The sequence below is a fragment of the Thamnophis sirtalis genome, unplaced genomic scaffold (genome assembly GCF_051295495.1).
Source record: "Thamnophis sirtalis isolate CommonGarterSnake01/CBP01778 unplaced genomic scaffold, rThaSir2_p1.2 scaffold_4, whole genome shotgun sequence".
NCBI lineage: Eukaryota > Metazoa > Chordata > Lepidosauria > Squamata > Natricidae > Thamnophis > Thamnophis sirtalis.
Genome location: NW_028261384.1, coordinates 20660027 through 20678848, shown reverse-complemented (window position 1 = coordinate 20678848; position 18822 = coordinate 20660027). Strand labels below are relative to the sequence as shown.

General features: G+C 36.0%; 1 protein-coding gene across 4 annotated transcripts in view; it reads left to right on the top strand.

The window, feature by feature from the left end:
* Nucleotides 1–18822, top strand: part of ZEB1 (zinc finger E-box binding homeobox 1) — an 80710-nt gene that overhangs the window by 51189 nt on the left and 10699 nt on the right. For 2 of the 4 annotated variants that reach the window (XM_087712553.1, XM_087712555.1), the window contains exons 2-5: nt 3762–3962; nt 6894–6956; nt 9775–9933; nt 14058–14260. In XM_087712553.1, coding sequence (XP_087568679.1) covers nt 3762–3962; nt 6894–6956; nt 9775–9933; nt 14058–14260 — 626 coding nt within the window. Of the gene's footprint in view, nt 1–3761; nt 3963–6893; nt 6957–9774; nt 9934–10460; nt 10618–14057; nt 14261–18822 lie in introns of those variants that run through there. The other 2 variants (XM_087712554.1, XM_087712557.1) reach the window with 2 other exon arrangements.

Below are 18822 nucleotides of genomic sequence, written 5' to 3'. Positions count from 1 at the left end.
ACCATGCTGTACTACAACACACACCTTCCCCCCAACAATAGTCTAACTCTTTAGCTTAACTTTACCTTTCTAGATTTTGCAAGTTGTTGTGACCACATGATTGTCTTTAATACTAAGTCTGTTAATACTCTATTCAAAGAAAAGTCTCAAAGTTTTAAAGTAGCATACAACCTTTGCTTTTCCCCTCCCCCCCCAACATTCTTACACTAGATGGGATGAGATGCTGTTTTAGTGTGGTTGCTCCTTTTTCAGTTGCTGCTGAGCTCCAGACAAAGCTCCAAACAACTGCTACCCGGATATGCTGGTCACCATATATTGTTGCCTGGCAGTTGAATTAAAATCCTCTTACCTGCTTGTAATCTCTGCCACATGTTGCTTCCACTTTCTCCTCTGTAAACTGTTTGCTTTTACCTTTCCTACTACACATACCCTCTTTTCCCCTTTGATTTAGCTTTTGCTTTGTATGGTTAAAGATTGGGTGGGATGACACTGCCTCTGGATTTCAGCAGGTGCTTGCAACACAAGGGTGTGGCTTAATTAGCCAGCAGCTGAAACACCTACTGGAATACATGTGAGTGCAGTTGATGGATGGAATGGATGAATGCTTAAGGAAGGGGCGGGGCAAAAGTTTGCCTCAGTGCAATTTTTGAAAAGAGCAGACAGCAACCCCAACTTCATTACCTCAAACCAGGCAATTAAAAATATTTTGACCCAGTATTGAAAAGATTGCTCTGAAATTGCCTGTCCAAATTCCTTAAAGAATACAGTGTGTTCCAGCTGAGGTCCACCACAGAAAAGGCCTTTTGCTTTATGCATACATAATGCACTTCTATTGCTGGCTGACTCAAAGCATCATTAAAAGATCTTAATCCCAGGCATCAAAAGAAGTTACTGGAATCTCCCAGGGGGCTTAATTCAAGGATTACTACATTAAATAGAATGTAGGATAGATATCATACATGTAACTCTGATATTGCTAATTGCAGTTTCTAACATGGCTAATGGTGATGGATCCTGAGAGTTGCAGTTTAATAACTATGGCTGCTGGATAGTCAGTAGTTGTCCATTGCTGCATGTTAAGTTTCACTTAGCTAATCCGAGCTTGAATTTTGCATTTCTCTACTTCCAGTATCTTACAAGTGGCCCTCATGCAGTCCAACCATATCAAAGGAATGGGTGACAATAATATTAAAAACAATATTATTAATATATTAATATAATATTAATAATATTAAATAATATATCAGGGGTGTCAAACTCGATTTCATTGAGGGCTGCATCAGGGTTGTATTTGACCTCAAGTTGCCAGGGTGGGTGGGCCAGCATGACATCACTCATGGGGGGAGAAAATCTGTGGTGGCCCAAGTGTTCTGCTAGTGAAAATGGGCTCCCGAGCTCTGTTTTTGGCTGGGAATGCCAGCAAAAACAGAGTTCTGGGGGACTGTGCACGGCCCTCACAAGCTCAATTTTTGCTGGCCAGTCCTTCGCTGTTTCCATGGTAGCCGCTTGGGCCAGATCTAAGCACCCTGCAGGCCAGATCTTGCCTGCAGGCCTTGACTGACACCCCCGCATTGTATGGTAGCAATTAGCAAAATAGTCAAAACTGATCAGAGATAATAGCATATGTACTATAGTTTGAAATCAAGGATATGGTGCTCCAAAGTAGCTTTAACAGCCGTTTCCAAGGACTAATAAGAACACTGACTCAGAGTTTTTCTGTCTTCTCAAAATTCAGCTTCTACAATATGAATTGGACTTCATCCAACTCTTTTCTACAAACAGACTTTCAACATTTGTATTGCCAATAGTAAAGACAAATAGAGCTGGACATATTAGATCCATCTCATCCTGGGCACCCTTTTTTGAACTTTTACCATCTGGCAGACGGTACAGGATAATAAAAACAAGGACAAATAGGCTGAAAAACAGCTTATATTCCAGGGCAGCAACTATATTGAATTCTACTGTATAGTGCAATACTAATGCAATATCGGGTTTTCAATTCAATTGTATAGAATGTGAAGGATGTGTCTTTGTGTTTTATAGTTATATTGTACCCTGAATATGACATTTAATTTAATACATCATTGTTAGCACAGTGAAAATCTTGCTGGTACTTTTTTTTAAAAGGGAAGCATGATGGCTCAGTGGTTGTCAGCTGCAAAGCTGAGAACCCATGTTTAAAACCTAAGTACTGCGCAATGGGGTGAGCTCCCATTCTTTCCCCAGCTCTTCACTACCTAGAAGTTTGAAAGCATTCAAAATTAAGTAAATAAATAGGTACCATTTTGGTGGGAAGGTAAGAGCGTTCTGTCCACCTTTGGCATATAACCATACTGGCCACATGACCATGGAAAATATCTTCACACAATGTTGGCTCCCTTGGCTAAAAAACAGAGGTTGAGCACTGTACCCTAGAGTTGGACATGACTGGACAGGAAAACCTTTACCTTTTACTTTATTTTTTTTAATAAAGTTGTTGTGATATCAGGTTTTATATATCACATTCCTTTCTTAGAATATGATAATATATGTGTGTGGCTGCTGAGAATAGGAATATAGAATCACAGAATATCCAGGGGAATAGAAATATTACTATGTTTTGGTATTTCCAATTTAGAATTGATCTCTCTGTTTGCTGTATGTAGACATTGATCAATTTGTCCGATATAAAATACAGCCGTATCTCAGTACTTGTTAATTGGTTCCAAGAGGAGTGATGAGTATCAAAAATTATGAGTACCAAACCATTTTTCCCATAAGGAATAATGTAGTCAGCCAACATGACAAGTTCTAGTTTGTTCATTGAGTACCAAAAGAACCATGAATACCGGGACAAAATTTTCACACCAAATTGCGTACCAAATTCAAGAGTTTCAAAGAGGTTGAGTACCAAAGTTTCAGTGTATGGTGGAACATTCTGATTGACTGTAGCATAAAGTGGAGTACATTTTGAAATGAATAGGTGCAAGTTTTGATAGAAGAGAATATTTATAGCTGAGGATTGAACTGTGAAGTTCTTGGTGCTCTCTGAGCTTAGTAGTTTTCTTGCAGAGATTTCGTTACCAAACTAAGTAATATCATTAATGCTACAAAGTGGAAGTTTCCTTGATTAGTGATGCAGTCCAATCCCAGGCTTTGAGTGGAAAAACAGGTGTATTTCTATTACCGAATTGTTTTTAGTCTGGGATGCCTGTATTATATTTAACTGCTGTTGTAAACTACCCAGAATGTACTGAGTAGACAGTCATTAAAAAAAGTAAAATAAACAAAATCTAATCCTGTAATGATGTTTCCAGAGTAAACTCACAAACAAAGTTGAGTGTATTTTATTTTTTCTAATTGATTAAACAAATATTATTTCCTGGAGTTCATATAGCAAGTTATGAATTTACAAGAAGCATATATTAATAAAGGACAGATTATAAGAATTTTCCCAAATTCTCTCCAAGAAGATAGCTGGTATGGAGCTATGTTTGAATGAATGGTCTCATCTCTAAACAAAATGACAAAGTTGTTTGTTTGTTTGTTTGTTTGTTTGTTTACTAGACCTGTAAGACATTAAACTACTGGACATCACACCTGTAGGAAGATTATACTATATTTACTTGCCTCAGTAAGAGTTACAGTATGTTTCAATATTTTTTTAAATGGGGGCTGAATTCAGTGTAGTAGTTATACTTTATTATCAGTATTTTTATTAGCAATGAATCATTCCTAAACTGTAGATGCATTGATCTTTTCTCCTTATATTTCCACAGTTACCAATTACAATAATGTTGTAGAAACTAATTCAGATTCGGATGATGAAGACAAATTGCACATTGTTGAAGAAGAAAGTGTAGTAGATGGAACCGATTGTGATAATAGCGTGCCAGACGATGATTTGCCAAAAGACCATGCAGTATTACCAGAACATAATGAAAAAGAAGGAAGTACAAACAGTTGTTGGGAAGACGAAGGTAGGTATCAAAAAATGTATCTCTTTATAAACTTAGAAATAAAGCATTAACCTCTTTTAAAAACAGCGTAGCACAGGCATTTATGCCCTAGTATAAAGTGTCATTTAATCTTTCAAACTCTTACAGTTCATAATTTGATAGCACAAACTTTGTTTATAGATCTTTTATCATTCAGCTTAATGATATTTGTTTCTCAAAACACATTCACAAATATTACAATATCAGTAATCAATAGTGAGAATATGGAACTCACTGAATATGCAACTGTACCTCCATTTCCAACTAATACTTCAGTGGAAAGACAGGTGGCCAAATGCAGCCTCCCTGTCTTTATTCATTGCATTGTCCTTCCTTATTCATAGAACTTCAGTATTCTCCATGATGGGGAGCAGGAGGTGGTACCATAGGGCTGTTATCAGTCCTGATTTGTCCATAGACTGAAAGAAAAGTGTTGCAGCCACACCTCTATTCCTTTTGCCGATTTTCTTCTTGTTCTATGGTCCAATTAGTCTGGGAAATCCCATAAGAAGATTAAAAATTGTGCATTTGGGAAGAATTGGCCTTGAAGGTTATTATCATTAGATATTTTGGTAAGGGTAAAAGTAAAGGTTCCCTTTATCTTTGGGATGCGATGACTCAGGACCTAAAATGCTGAGCTTGTCGATTAGAAAGGTTGGCAGTTCGAATCCCTGTATAACAGAGTGAGTTCCCGTTACTTTTCCCAGCTTTTGCTAACCTAGCAGTTCGAAAGCATGTAAAAATGCAAGTAAAAAAATAGGGACCACTTTAGTGGGAAGGTAACAGTGTTCTGTGCGCCTTAGTCATGCCAGCCACATGACCACGCAGACATCTTCCGAGAGCAGTGGCTCTTCGGCTTTGAAACGGAGATGAGTACCACCCCCTAGAGTCGAGAATGACTAGCACATATGTGCGAGGGGAACATTTACCTTTACCTTATTTTTTTAATCAAATTTTTAGGTACCATAGGCTTTCTATTCCCAGTGAATGCATATAGTACTGTATTTACCAAATAGCCATCCTTTGCAAAGATAATGATCTCTTTGAGATAATAGTTGCTTAATCACAGTAGGAACTACATTGGAATAATAAGAAAATTGTTGCCCTCAGCCTGATCCTAGTAATAACTATACAAAAGTAAGCACTACTTTCTCTATCTGTTTATTAGCTCAGGAAGGCCCTTATATTGGGGAAAAGACTTATTTTGCAGAAAGGAAATTAGTAACAAATTGAAATTAGCAACAAACACCGAAGAAAGGGTGCCTAATATGTTATCTACCTTTCTCAGAGAGAACTCACCTCGTTTTGTCTCAGTATATATCTTTTCTGTTTCTCCTGTTCTACTTATTGCTTTCTTATTAGATTTTTTGGGAGGTTGTGTAGTTATAACAAATATAATAATGAGCTTACTGCAAGAGAATTGGACTCTTTATAAAATTGCTGAATAAAGCAAATTTTCGTAGAAACAAACTCTTCATACTGAAGTACCCTTATTCCCATTGCTATTTTCAGATACAATTTTAGATAACTATAGATCAGTAATGTCAGATGTGTTATATATAACTGAAGCAAATGCTTCTTTATGTGTAATAAAGAAGCTCTTCCTGTAGAGAAATCAGATGTTACTTTTTAAAATTTGATTTTCTGTGAATAATATTTCAATAACTGGTTTGTGTTGTTTATATGCCATTTACCAGCAGCAATTAACAAAAGCATGTGTATGTGTAGTGGATAATTTATTTTCCAAATAAGAAACTTGGTTTGACCATAAAGAATAATTCAATGGTCTTTAGTAGTTTCAAATATTTACTTCAGCTTAGTTTTTAGATATATATTTAAAAAGATTAAAGATTATTATAGAAAAGCTTTGAACTTTTTAGACGAAACCTTTCAAGTCACATCAGCAGCAATTCCAAGGTCTAGACTTCCCTACAATCCTTGGGTTTTTTAAAGAATCTTTTCTTTTTAGAGTTAAGGATCCTAAAGACTCCAATCAAATGAAACATGTGAATCATTTTTCTGTGTAGGATCTCATTTGCAACCATCTCTTTTTTAATTGGCTATCATTTATACATACATACATACATACATACATGTGACCAGCATCCCGATTTCAGCGGGATAATCACGCTTTATAACAATTTGTCCTGTGTTCCGGGCCATTTTAAAAAAGTCCCGATTTTCTGGCTTCGTGTTGAAAGCCCAGTGGATTTGCTTAAGAAATCCTAACCGGGGCAAGACAAAAGACACCCTATCTAATCCCGCTCTTTCTCTGTCTCAGTACTTTCATTGAAGATATTAAAACGTTAATGCAACAAAACAGACCCCCCCCCGCACCCCTTTTACCTCATTTTATAAGAAAAAATGACCAAGTACCATAGAGCTCCAGGAAACACGTGGCTAGAGAGGTCGCGAGTGTTACTTCCTGGATTTTCCAGAGGGGAGGGGCACGGAGGTTGGAAGTATCAACTCGTACTGACAGAGAATAGAGAGTACCAAAACTTGGATTCAATTTATAAGCCAAATCACTTAAAAGTTAGGAATAGCTGAAGGAAAATCTATGAATTTAGCTAATTATTATAATTTTCATCAGAAACGTTCACCATTATATTCCCTCTTGAAGTGAGATAAGTAAGTTACATAAGATAGGCATTTTTTGATGTTATTTCATTCTCTAGCAATTCTGTAAAATATGTTCACATGTTTTGTTATTTATTCATATATTATACAGAAAAATGATACGTATGTGTGCGTGCGTGTGTGTATGTCATTTTTCTACAATGTGGTTGTAGAAATTCAATTAAAAGCAACAATATCATATTACAGTATTATGAATATTTATTTGTATGACTTGGATAATTTCAAGTAAATAAGTAAAGGATTGGTCTTCATTTGTATCCTATTATGTTGCAGGTAAAAAGGAAACAAAGGAAATCCTGGGGCCTGAAGCTCAGATAGATGAATCTGGATGCCCAGGTATTGTCATCAGATTCCTTAATTTTGTTTTGAGTATTTAGAATATTCTTTGGGTTAGTACAACTATGCATTTTCAAAAAAGGAAATTACTTATTTTCCACTACTGTATCTTTTCCTCCCAATCTTTTTTTTCTCCTGTCTGGCACCTTTCTACATGCACTGCACTTAATGCTTTAAACCATGGATATACAGTTACTGAAAATGACCAGATTAGGCTCCCAATTGTGCAATTTAAAAGTGTTGCTGATAAATTATGCACAACAGCTACTTCCCCTGACTGCAGTGCCTCTGCAATTTCTTGGCTGTTATTCTTAGCAGAACAGCGGATAAAAAATTGATTTGGGTTCTGTTGTAAGATTATAATGCAAGATTATGAGCCACAGCAAGGGTAACAGTTACCCTTTTTATTTAGACTTGTCTTCAGTCATGTAGTTAAAATCAGTTGATTTTAAATCAGCAGCATATCTCAGCTCTGGAGTAAGTGACATACAGTATGTCTTTGATATATGTTATCACATAGAATTTCTGTGCATCTTGAAACCTCCTGCAAAAAATATATATTCACATCCATATAGATTACGTCTATATTACAATATAGATGACAATCTTGGGGAATTCAAAAGAAACTCTCAGATGGCAAATTTAAAAGTTTGTTCTTAGTTTGTGTACTATAAGCAAGGGATCCCTGTTTCCAGAATGGAGGCAGGAAGAAGACAGTACATTGTTCCTGTAGAAATCCCCTTTGATACTGGTGATGCCTTACTTGTACATATATGTAGGTAGGTATGTTTGTATGCGTATGTACATTGTGTATGTGTGTTTTTATGTGTGTGTGTACATACAAGTGATGCATCACCAGTATCATGAGATTTCTCTTCTTCATATATATATATATATATATATATATATATATATATATATATATGCATGCATGCATGCATGCATGCATACATACATACATACATACATACATACATACATACATACATACATACATACATATATATATATATATATATATATATATATATATATATATATATATAGCCTCCAGCATCATCTTTATTTCAAAGAATTACTCAAAGTTCCAAATGGGTCTTATAAGCTTTTTTTTTTTAGAAAAGAAGGCGATGCGCAACTCTACTTTACTTGGCTTTGTTTTGTTTGTTTTCTCTGTTTTTGGAAGTTTGTCCAATGTCTGGAAAAAGAAGAAAGGTGATAAGGAACAAGTTATAGGAGAAGAGAGACTGAGGAGGTGGAAATTAGTATCTAGTTAGAGATCATGGTGGGGCAAGAGAATTTGCTTTCCTTTTGAAAGGTCAATTTTCCATATTCCAGAGATTTTTCCCTTTTTGACTGATACCTTCAAGAACAAAAATCCTCTTCATCAAATCAGCTCATGAAACACTTAATTAGATCCTTTTGCAATTTTTACTGTCCAAATAAATGATTTTTAAAAATAATTCTACCCTCTGGAAGTGCAATTTAAAGGGAAAACCTTGTTTAATTCAAATATAAATGTTTTAAAAATGGATAATATACTGAAACGTTCATATTAAAATGAAATTATGAATGCTATAATATATGTCTAATATACAGATCTTGCTGAATGTTGTTTAAATTTTGAAGACAAATACTATGCTTTGGAACAGCCTAAAATAATTTCTCACTTATTTTCATTTTTTATCATATCCTCAGCCATGTACTACAACCAGGTGCTATTTTGAATTTTTTTTTAAACTTAAATCACATTGCTGAAAAATGTGGTAAAACATTGACCTATCTATTTAAATTTGGTGGGTGATAATAATGTTATCAAATAAAGCCCTATTCAGAGTGAGGCAAACTAGTCATGAAGCATACTTTTATGAAAATATACTTTCTATACATAATTGATAAAGCAATTATTTTCCTGCCCAGTTTGGCATCAATTTTAGTTAGTTTTCAGCATTAACTAGGATCTTTCTTCAATCTCCCCTCCTTTTATTTTTCTTTATTTCCTTCCTTCTTTTTCTTTTTTTTTCTAAATTTATGCTACTGAGTAATTTTGTGTTTTTCTATTCTTTTTGACATGTTCTTGTTTATAAAGCTAAAATAAGAATTAAACTCAAGACTTTTTATTTCTTTTCATCTGGAATTTCATCTAATTACTATCTGAAATAGTTTGGAGTACCACGTACATTGAATAATTGCAAAATATAAGTTATTCGGGGTAAAAGGATCATATTTGTCAAAAAATAAAAGGTTTTTTGGATGGGGAACTTCATCAGAGCTCTACATATATTATTGCATCTGTGTTTCTTAAAATATTTCAAATGTCAAAGGAAAGTTTAAGATGGTGTAAGTAGAGAATATGATGGAAATTGTTTAGAAGTGATCTGTACATCCAACTAATAGCATGCTAAAATAAACCTTGGTAAAATACAGAAATCTTAACACTGGTTACCAGAATCCATTTCTGTATTTTCATCTCAGTGTTTACATGTATCAAACTTGTCCGAGGTTGATAAAAGCTATCAAATTTGCTAGGGGTATCCACAATGGATGTAAAAAGTCAAGATGTCAGCCACAACCATGCAAGTGAAGCCCCTCCCCTTTTTAACATGTGTTGAGTATAATTAAAAAGGGACATCACTTTGATTGCATTATTGTGGCCACTATCTTGATTTTTTTGACACACAATATACAGCCACCCTTTCTTAATGTTAAAACTTATTTTGTGGTTACTTTACCCTAATTTTTGTTCATCATCTTGAGCACTCCACTTATAAAGACATAATACAAATAATTACAGAATATTATCAATCCTCGTTTCTAGTAAAAGATGAATGTGATTCTGATGCAGAAAATGAACAAAATCATGACCCGAATGTTGAAGAATTTTTGCAACAAGAAGATACAGCAGTGATTTACCCTGAAGCTCCTGAGGAGGAACAACACCAAGGTACACCTGAGGCTAGTGGTCAGGATGAAAATGGTAAGCCCTGTTTGGCTTTATGTAAATTTTTCAGATCGTGTAATTAGAAGCAAGTCTGTAATTTTTAAAATGATGGAAATTAGAAGCAAGAACTGAATAAGTTGCATCTAAAGCAGTGGTTTTTCAACTTAGCTGTTTTAAAATGTCTGGACCTCAACCCCCAGAATTCCCACATAAACCAGCATGCCACACATGTTAAAGTTGCCAAGTTGGGGGAGGGGGGAAACCTGATCTAAAGCTATATAAGCCATCTGTGAGAGCATTGTAGTTCTATAATATCTAACAAGCAATCCTTTGAGATCATGTTTTCAATTCCAGCAACAATCAACACTGTAGATTGAAGAGAAAAGAAGTCTCTGTAAAATAATACATAAATTAGTGAAAATAAGTGAACATACACAGACATGAATCAAATTCCCCTTTATATGCACACACGCGCGCACACACATACCTGTTTGAAATATATATATACTGTTTCTATTACAGTGCTCATTCCAGAAAAGAAAAGAAAAAAAAGCAGCTAGCTTTGGGGAAAAAACATACTTTACACATGCCTAAAATATTGAAGTCATAGAATCCCCAGAGGACTCAAAATTTTCCTTAAACAAAAAACACTGAAGAAAGAATTGATGAGAAATTCAGTTAGTGAAAATTGGATAGAGTAAAATCTGATGGAATGATCCGGTAAGTATCTGGAAAAGAAAAAGATCTTTTTTTGAAAAGCAAGAATCAAGTTTGATAGAAGGAGAAATGGCAAAAAGAAAATTTCCACCACATTTACTAGAACACTCTTATTTCTGCCCATTCCACTCCCATTTTCTTCTTGTTTAATATCCAACTTTGTGATAAATCAAGTATAGAAAATTAATAATCACAACTTTTCAGATTTTTTTTCTCAGTCTATCATGAACTAGCATTCTCGCTTCAGTACTTAGCTCTTTGCTTGCACCAACTGCTTAACTGATTTGCTTCAATGAAATTGCTTTACATGCCACTGAATAATAAATTTCAGATTTGATAGATATTTTAATTTGAGAAATTAGCTTTGGAAACCCTATGCCTATCAATGCCAATATTTTGGTGAAAATTAGGCCCCTGTTTCCCTTGGTTACTTTAAGGAGAGGTTATTAGGCTCTTATAAGTTATAGACATATAACTTATATGCCTATAACTTATATAGTCAAATACTATATTTTGGATATTGTTAAAATTAATGATTTGTTGCAGTAATGTATTTCACTAAAAATTCAACACTTGTATAGATGTGATAATGAAATAGTAATACATTGTCATGAGGTATTATGAAAATAACATTACATAAAGAAACATTATATAAGAGCAACACATAGAGTTTAATGATGGTAATTGAGACTGCAGTGTTGCTAAGTGACATGGTCATAAAGCATATCATGACTACAGTTCTTAGTAACAATCAATTCCAGCACTCCTCATTGCCAGGGCGAGAATTGTTGCTGTTAAGTACTAGGCTTAATAATATGTTGTTAAGCCCCAGGCAGTTTGCAAGCAGGCTAAGAGGTAGGTGTCTATTACCAGACAGGGGAGAATGCATGGGGGACCCTCAAGGCATTTCACAAGTGCATCAGGGCAGGGATAGGGAAGAATGCAAGCAACTTATCAGATCACTTGCAATCTTGCCTGCCGGTTTCCATTCACTGACAATTATGTGAGTGGGGCGCTGCAATCATCATAAGCATGAGTCAGTTGCCAAACATCTGGATCACAATCTTCAAAGACCAGTCATAGATGCCACTCATTCAGTGTTGTAACTTCAAACAGCTGAAAAGGTCACCATTAAGTAAGAACTACCTGTGGTAAATTACTTGAAACATACTTTAAGGTGGTACAGGGGTTAAAATGCAGTACTGCAGGCTAGCTCTGCTGACTGCCAGCTGACTGCAATTTGGCATTTCAAATCTCACCGCCTCAAATCTTCCATCCTTCTGAGGTGAGTAAAACGAGAACCCAGATTGTTGGGGACAATATGCTGACTCTATAAACCACTTAGAGAGGACTGTAAAGCACTGTAAAGCGGTATATAAGTCTAAGTTCTATTGCTATAGCTTATGTAGATAAACTTTTCAAAAGAAAAATTTTCTTAATATTTTTCTTAACCTAGTATCTTTTCCCACTATTGATTTAAATACTATTCATCCATTCAGCAGAAAATTATATAGACATGACATTTGCATTCCCCACAACTGAAATCTCTTCTGGTTCCCTAGCTTTGATTCTAAATCACTGTAGAATGGAGCTGTTCTAACAGGCAAAATAGGATTTGGGCTCTTTAGTTTTGTTGTCCTTGCATTTAAACACCTTATTAGCCATTCATAAAAACATCTGCCTATCCAGGCATTGCAGCAGGAACTAGAGTAGGTTCATCACCATGCCCTATGAGGCAGGAGTTTTGCCCCAACTATATCTTGCTAAGTAACATGTTAAGTCAATTTTGACCATTGGTAATAATGCCAATAGCACTTAGACTTATATACCACTTTATAGTGCTTTATAGCCCTCTCCAAGCAGTTTACAGAGTCAGCATATTGCCCCCAACAATCTGGGTCCTCATTTTACTGACTTTGGAAGGACAGAAAGCTAAGTCAACCTTGAGCCTATGAGATTCAAACTGCTGGCAGTGAACATAATTAGCCTGCAATACTGCATTCTAACCACTGTGCCACCACAGTGCTTCAATAAGGTGTCCTTATGGTTTTTCTTCACAACAGCTTGAAAGTGTGACAGTAGTTCAAATCAATGTGTCCAGCTGTTAGAGAAGAAATACAGAGTAGAGAATGGTATAAGACAGTGACGTGCAGTGAGGTTTATGGCTGGTAAGGCACTTATACAGTGGTGGGTTTCAAAGTTTCCTTCATTCTTTTTCTTCTCCCTCCCCCTCCTTCCTCTCTCTCTCCCTCCCTCCCCCCTTCCCTCTCTCACTCACTCACTCTCAAATAAACACAAACACAGAAGTTGGATTGGATATATTTTCCAATGACTTGAAAGCAGCTCCTCTGCCATACCCCCACCCCCACCCCATTCCCCTCCACCATTGCAAATGCAACCTGCTGTCTGGGTGGAAAATGCCTGAAACGCAATAAAGCCCACCCACCCACTCACCTCCTGCTTGCAGGCTGGGGTGAGAGAAGAGGCAGAGAAGCCAGAGGGGAGCCAATCCGAGCCTTTGATTGCAGGCCATGCCTTTTCAAACTTTTAATCAGTGAAGCTGGACTTATATAGTTTTATCTAGTGTGTGTGTGTGTCTATGTGTTTGAAAAGGCAATGTGGCTCTGCCTGCAATCAAACTACACTTGGGTAGGGATCTACACTTGAGGATGAAGTTTGAATTCCTCCCCCTTCCTCCGACCCACACGTACCTTTTCCAGCTGTTTCAGAGAGGATTTCAACTCTGCTCTTGCCTGTTATCATGAAAATAAAAAAAATGTAAAAGGAAAAAGGCAAGAACTGAGGTCAGGCTGAGCTAGTTGCTGCCAGAGTCACCGTGGATGACTCTGCTTAACTGTTTAAAAAAGCCTCTAAAAAGCACCTTCTACAGGAGGAGGCAGGAGAATGATGTGCCTCACCTACGTCAGGAATTTTTCGGCTTTTAACCCTTGCTTAACTGTTCGAGTGATCATAAAACGCCTAAAGTCAGACTAGATGAGGCACGTCGTTCCCCTGCTTCCTCCTGTAGAGGGTGCTTTTTTAGAGGCTTTTTTAAACAGTTAAGCAAAGTCATCCACGGTGACTCTGGCAGCAACTAGCTCAGCTTGACCTTTTACATTTTTTTTTCTTTTCATGATGACAGTGGTGAGACTCTGCCTCCACTGCCTCCCCTGACTGCACGTCCGTGGTATAAGAAGTTGACCAGGTAGTTATTCAGCTGTCATCACTCCTGCAGACATAGACTATCTCTAATTTTGCTATTTGAAGATTGTTTTATGCTTTTAAACAGAATTAAATGACAGGAACCTGTGCAGCATAGATAGATACGTTTTACCATCACTTAGTCCTGACTAGAGGTGAACTGATGAAAATAAAAAGCCAATTTTGAAATAGAATGACTGTAATAATGATCAACAAAATAATACTTTGTTATTCTCATTCAGGCACACCAGATGCATTTTCACAGCTACTTACATGCCCTTACTGTGATAGAGGGTATAAACGCTTTACCTCTCTGAAAGAACACATAAAATATCGCCATGAAAAAAATGAAGATAACTTTAGTTGTTCCTTATGCAGTTACACATTTGCATACAGAACACAACTTGAACGCCATATGACATCACATAAATCAGGAAGAGATCAAGTGAGTAATGAATTCCGCGCTCATTCTGTTCCATATTAGTAATTGCTTTAGATGGATTTCATGTTTGTTTGAATTTGAATCTGACTTTGTGCATAAATGTTTTTCCTTGCAGTATTTTATGCTTCATGCACAGGTTTTTCAGTCAGTATTATACTAACTTTTTCAGCTCTCAAGCTTTGTAAATATTCCCCTTGCTTTCTGTAAATCTGTATTCTACAATTGATCATTTTCATCCAAGATTTGCTTTAGGCAAAAAAATTTTTTTTTTTTACTATTGTGTGATTTATGCCAGTTAATCAATTAGCATTAAAGATCTGGAAACATTCCAGTACTTCTTGTGATCTAAACTGTTTGAACAGTTTTCAACAAAATCTCTTTCTGTCCTCATTCCCCCATTTTCTTTTATTTATCCTCTATTTACTTCTGTACTTGAAATAGTTATCGCTGCTATTATGATGCTAAAATAACCATCAAAATCTTGTCCAACTTCTTATCCAAAAGGAAAAAGACCTAACAGTTGAAACAAATAATGCTCATATTATGTTGACCTCTTGATTGAGGTCCAGCCCCCCTTTGATTGGGTGCATGTTGTGTTTTCTTCTTAATCTTGTTGTATTTTATTGTTTTAATCCTTTTTTAACATTTTTCATTTCTGTAAGCCGCCCGGAGTCCTCCGGGATTGGGCGGCCTATAAATTCAGTAAATGAATGAAATGAAATGAAATGTTGTAATGAGACTAGTAAAGGATCCTCAGCGCTAGAATAATTAAGTTAAATTAAGTAACATTCTTACTATTTGCAACATTACAAAGAATGCTAAATTTTGTAGTGCTGTAGTGCCTTTTACCTCTTTGTCTGTGATAATACTATAAATCCAGTTGCAGAAAATGTTGTCACTGCTCGACATGAAACAAGGAATAAAACGTTTGAATATGTAGTGTTTCAGAGTAAGACTCTAAAAATGTATGAGCACATTTGTCAAAGCATTTAGATTATAAAATTTGGCACTATACCCCAAAACTTCCTTTTTTCCATTGGATCAGTGACTTGCTTTATTTGAATTCTTTTCATGCAAATTTTCAGGGAATATTTCTCTAGCATAAAACAAGACAAATCTGTATTTTGGTACTTCCCATAACTTTAAATATTACATTTTGTATTTACTTATTGCTGAAATATTTTGGAACAATTATTTCATTTTCCATTTTAAGTATTGATAAATTTTATTTTTCAGTTAGAAGTTTACACTCTGTAAAGCCGAAATGATATGTTCTACTTCATACACTGAAAACTGCAAGATAAGAATAATTAGATTATAATGGCCCATAATATTTCTTGTAATTATAAGCATAGAATTTCAGACCTCCTGTTACAGAAGTCCAATCGTTTACATGTATTTAATAGTTGTTCCAAACTATTAGGTTTTTGAAGGGAAATGTACCCTAAAGAGCTTGCCTCTTAAAATATGGTGGAATATAAACAGGTAAAATTTTAAGCAGATATCAGTGTGTATAAATTTATATAATCTGAATAACGTATATTGTTTCTATAATGATATGTTAACCGAGCATGTCTAAAATGCATTACATGCATATGGCATGGCTTTCTCCATACTGGTGGGGGATAGGTATGGAAAGGGCAAGAAAGTAGCAAAGTGGCTGATGATTTAGTGACATCTTTGTCACTTTCAGTTGGCTTGCTGGCTGTATAGGTTAGTTCAGAGTTCAAGGGGAATTATAGTCCATAAATGGAACTGACCCAAAATATTGGTATGAAGGTTTTTATAAAGGCACCTGTGGTAGTGATTGTTGATTTGGAAGCCTTGACTTGCTCTCAGCCATAGAGATCATATGATAAAAACTAAGGGTGCTATAGATGTCTTATTATAACCAATCGCCATAAAAATAGTTTCAGCATTTCTGTGGAATAGATTTTCTGATCTGGTCTTTCTAGAGCATAGTGTCAAACTCGTGGCATCATATTACTGTCACGTGATATATCGCAATGTTTTTCCTCTTTGTGAAACTGGGGTGGGTGTGGCCTGCGTATGATGCATCTGGCCTGCAGGTCACCAGTTTGACACCCCTGATCTAGAGTAGCTGAAACTCATTGAGGATACAGATCTGTAATAAAGCCAGTGCATGACTCAGATCTGATCCAAGGCAATAGTCCAGGCTGTAGTCATCCAAACTCTCACTAGGATCCTTTTGGACTATAGGGTGCCTCTAGCCATTAACCAGTATTTGTCTGTCCAAATGGTTAGGCTGTGACTCTGCTCACTTCCCACCATACAGTTATGCTCCAAGATAAAATCACTTCCAAAAACCACATTTGTATGCATTTACCATTAACCTTGTTTCTCCTTCATTACTGTAGCCCTCACTACACTGCCCCATTTATTCCAATGAATCCTACACCCCACTCTTCCTATACTACTTTCTACAGTCTGCAAAACTTTCTTCCATATTCCTCTATTTGCTTTCCTGCTCCAATGTCATACTTATTTTTTCCTAAATTCCCCGCTTCAGTGTTCCTTATTCATTCTAGCAATAGCAATAGCAATAGCACTTATGACTTATATACCACTTCATAGAGCTTTCAGCCCTCTCTAAGCGGTTTACAGAGTCAGCATATTACCCCCAACAACAATCCAGGTCCTCATTTTACCCACCTCGGAAGGATGGAAGGCTGAGTCAACCCTGAGCCGGTGAGATTTGAACAGCCGAACTGCAGAACTGCAGTCAGCTGAAGTAGCCTGCAGTGCTGCATTTAACCACTGTGCCACCTCGGCACTGTGCCACCACAGCCTCCCCTTGAGTATCTGAACCTTGACTTCCAAATTCCAGCCTCATCCTCAAAATGACAACAATTGCTGATCCAACATACCTTCTTCATTTCTTTCGCACCAGTCTCCAAGCCTCTGTGTTCCTGTTTCATTTCATTGCTTCATGTTCTTCTTCTGCCTTACTATATCCTTGCCACTGACCTCTAGCCCCAATATCCAAATTTGTATACAAATCCTACATTGGTGGGATTCAATTTTTTTTACTATTGGTTCTGTGGGCGTGGCTTGGTGGGCATGGCAGGGGAATGATACTGCAAAAATCCCCATTCCCTCCCCACTCCAGGGGAAGGATACTTTAAAATATCTATTCCCAACCCACTCCAGTGGAAGGAAACTGCAAAATCCTCATTCCCTCCTGATCAGCTGGGACTCGGGAGCCAGAGAATAGATGGAGGCGGGGTCAGTCAGAGGTGGTATTTACCAGTTCTCCTCAAAATTCTAAACTCTGAAATCCTAGCTAGGATTGGAAGAAGCAAATGCCTAGCTTCACATGTAGAATTATTCAATATATGATCCATAGTTTGAAATATCAGATGGATTGACAAGTTTCATTCAGAAGAACAACTAATCATTTAACATGTTATATTAATTTGAACTTTACAAAATATTAACTAGATTAACTTAATTTATCTGCAAAATAAAAGTAACTACTGTAACCAACTCTTACTTATTCATATTTCCCTTTATGAACACAATCTGTTTCTGAATCCTGACATGAATTGAGCAGTTTTTATTAATGTAGTACTCCATTACTTTCTTCTGTTCCACAAATAGATTTTTTTAATATAACCTGCAGTTGGAATGTAATTAATTGTCATACACTGGAAAATAAAACTGCATCCAATGCATAGACAGAATTTCATGCAGTCCTTCATTCTAAATACAATCAGACCATAAAAATGCCTATTTGATCCCTGGGGATCTTTGAATTTGGAGAAATGCTAAGTTTATTGATTCAGATAATGATGAACTATTGAGCTGGAAAGCCACTTGATGCATGGTTGTTGTTATTTTCTTCAGACACTAAGAATCAAGATGGCTTATGGAATAATTCTTAGAATACAATGAATTTAGTTAAATATAGTCCAATATATGTTTAAAGAAATATCTTGAAGCATAAGATAATTACATTTTCATATGATAATAAAAAGTATGTTTAATATCAATATTTATATTCATATGCGTCAGTCAGTACACATATGAATATCGGGGACATAATAAATCCATTCTAAAACTGAATATTAATGGTAGACATTTCAGCCTTACTTGTCAAAGCCTGTTGAAAAATCATTTTAAATATTCTATGGAAGATAAATTAGGAAAGCTCTTGCTCAATAGCTGTAATCAATCAACTGTTGCTAATTTTGAAAAGACGTTTATTCATCTGTACACCCTAGTACACTTTCTAATACGTCATGTTAATCTGTACCCCAGAATGTCTAGAACAAGGTAAGAATTATGTAGAACTTAAGTCAGACAATCCAAAAATGGCAAACAATAAAAGATTTAGTAATATTATTACCAATATACATATCTAGTGAATTAAGAGAGCAAGCTAAGATCTGTACAACCAATTTGCACTATAGAATCTGTTTTATTTCAAGAACTGCAATCTAGGCTGGGAGAGTTGTTCTCACATACATTGTGTTTTGGGGCAGCTTCTGAATGGGGGGCTAAGATCATCCTCTTGAAAAAGTAGTTTGTTTCTTTTTCCCTTA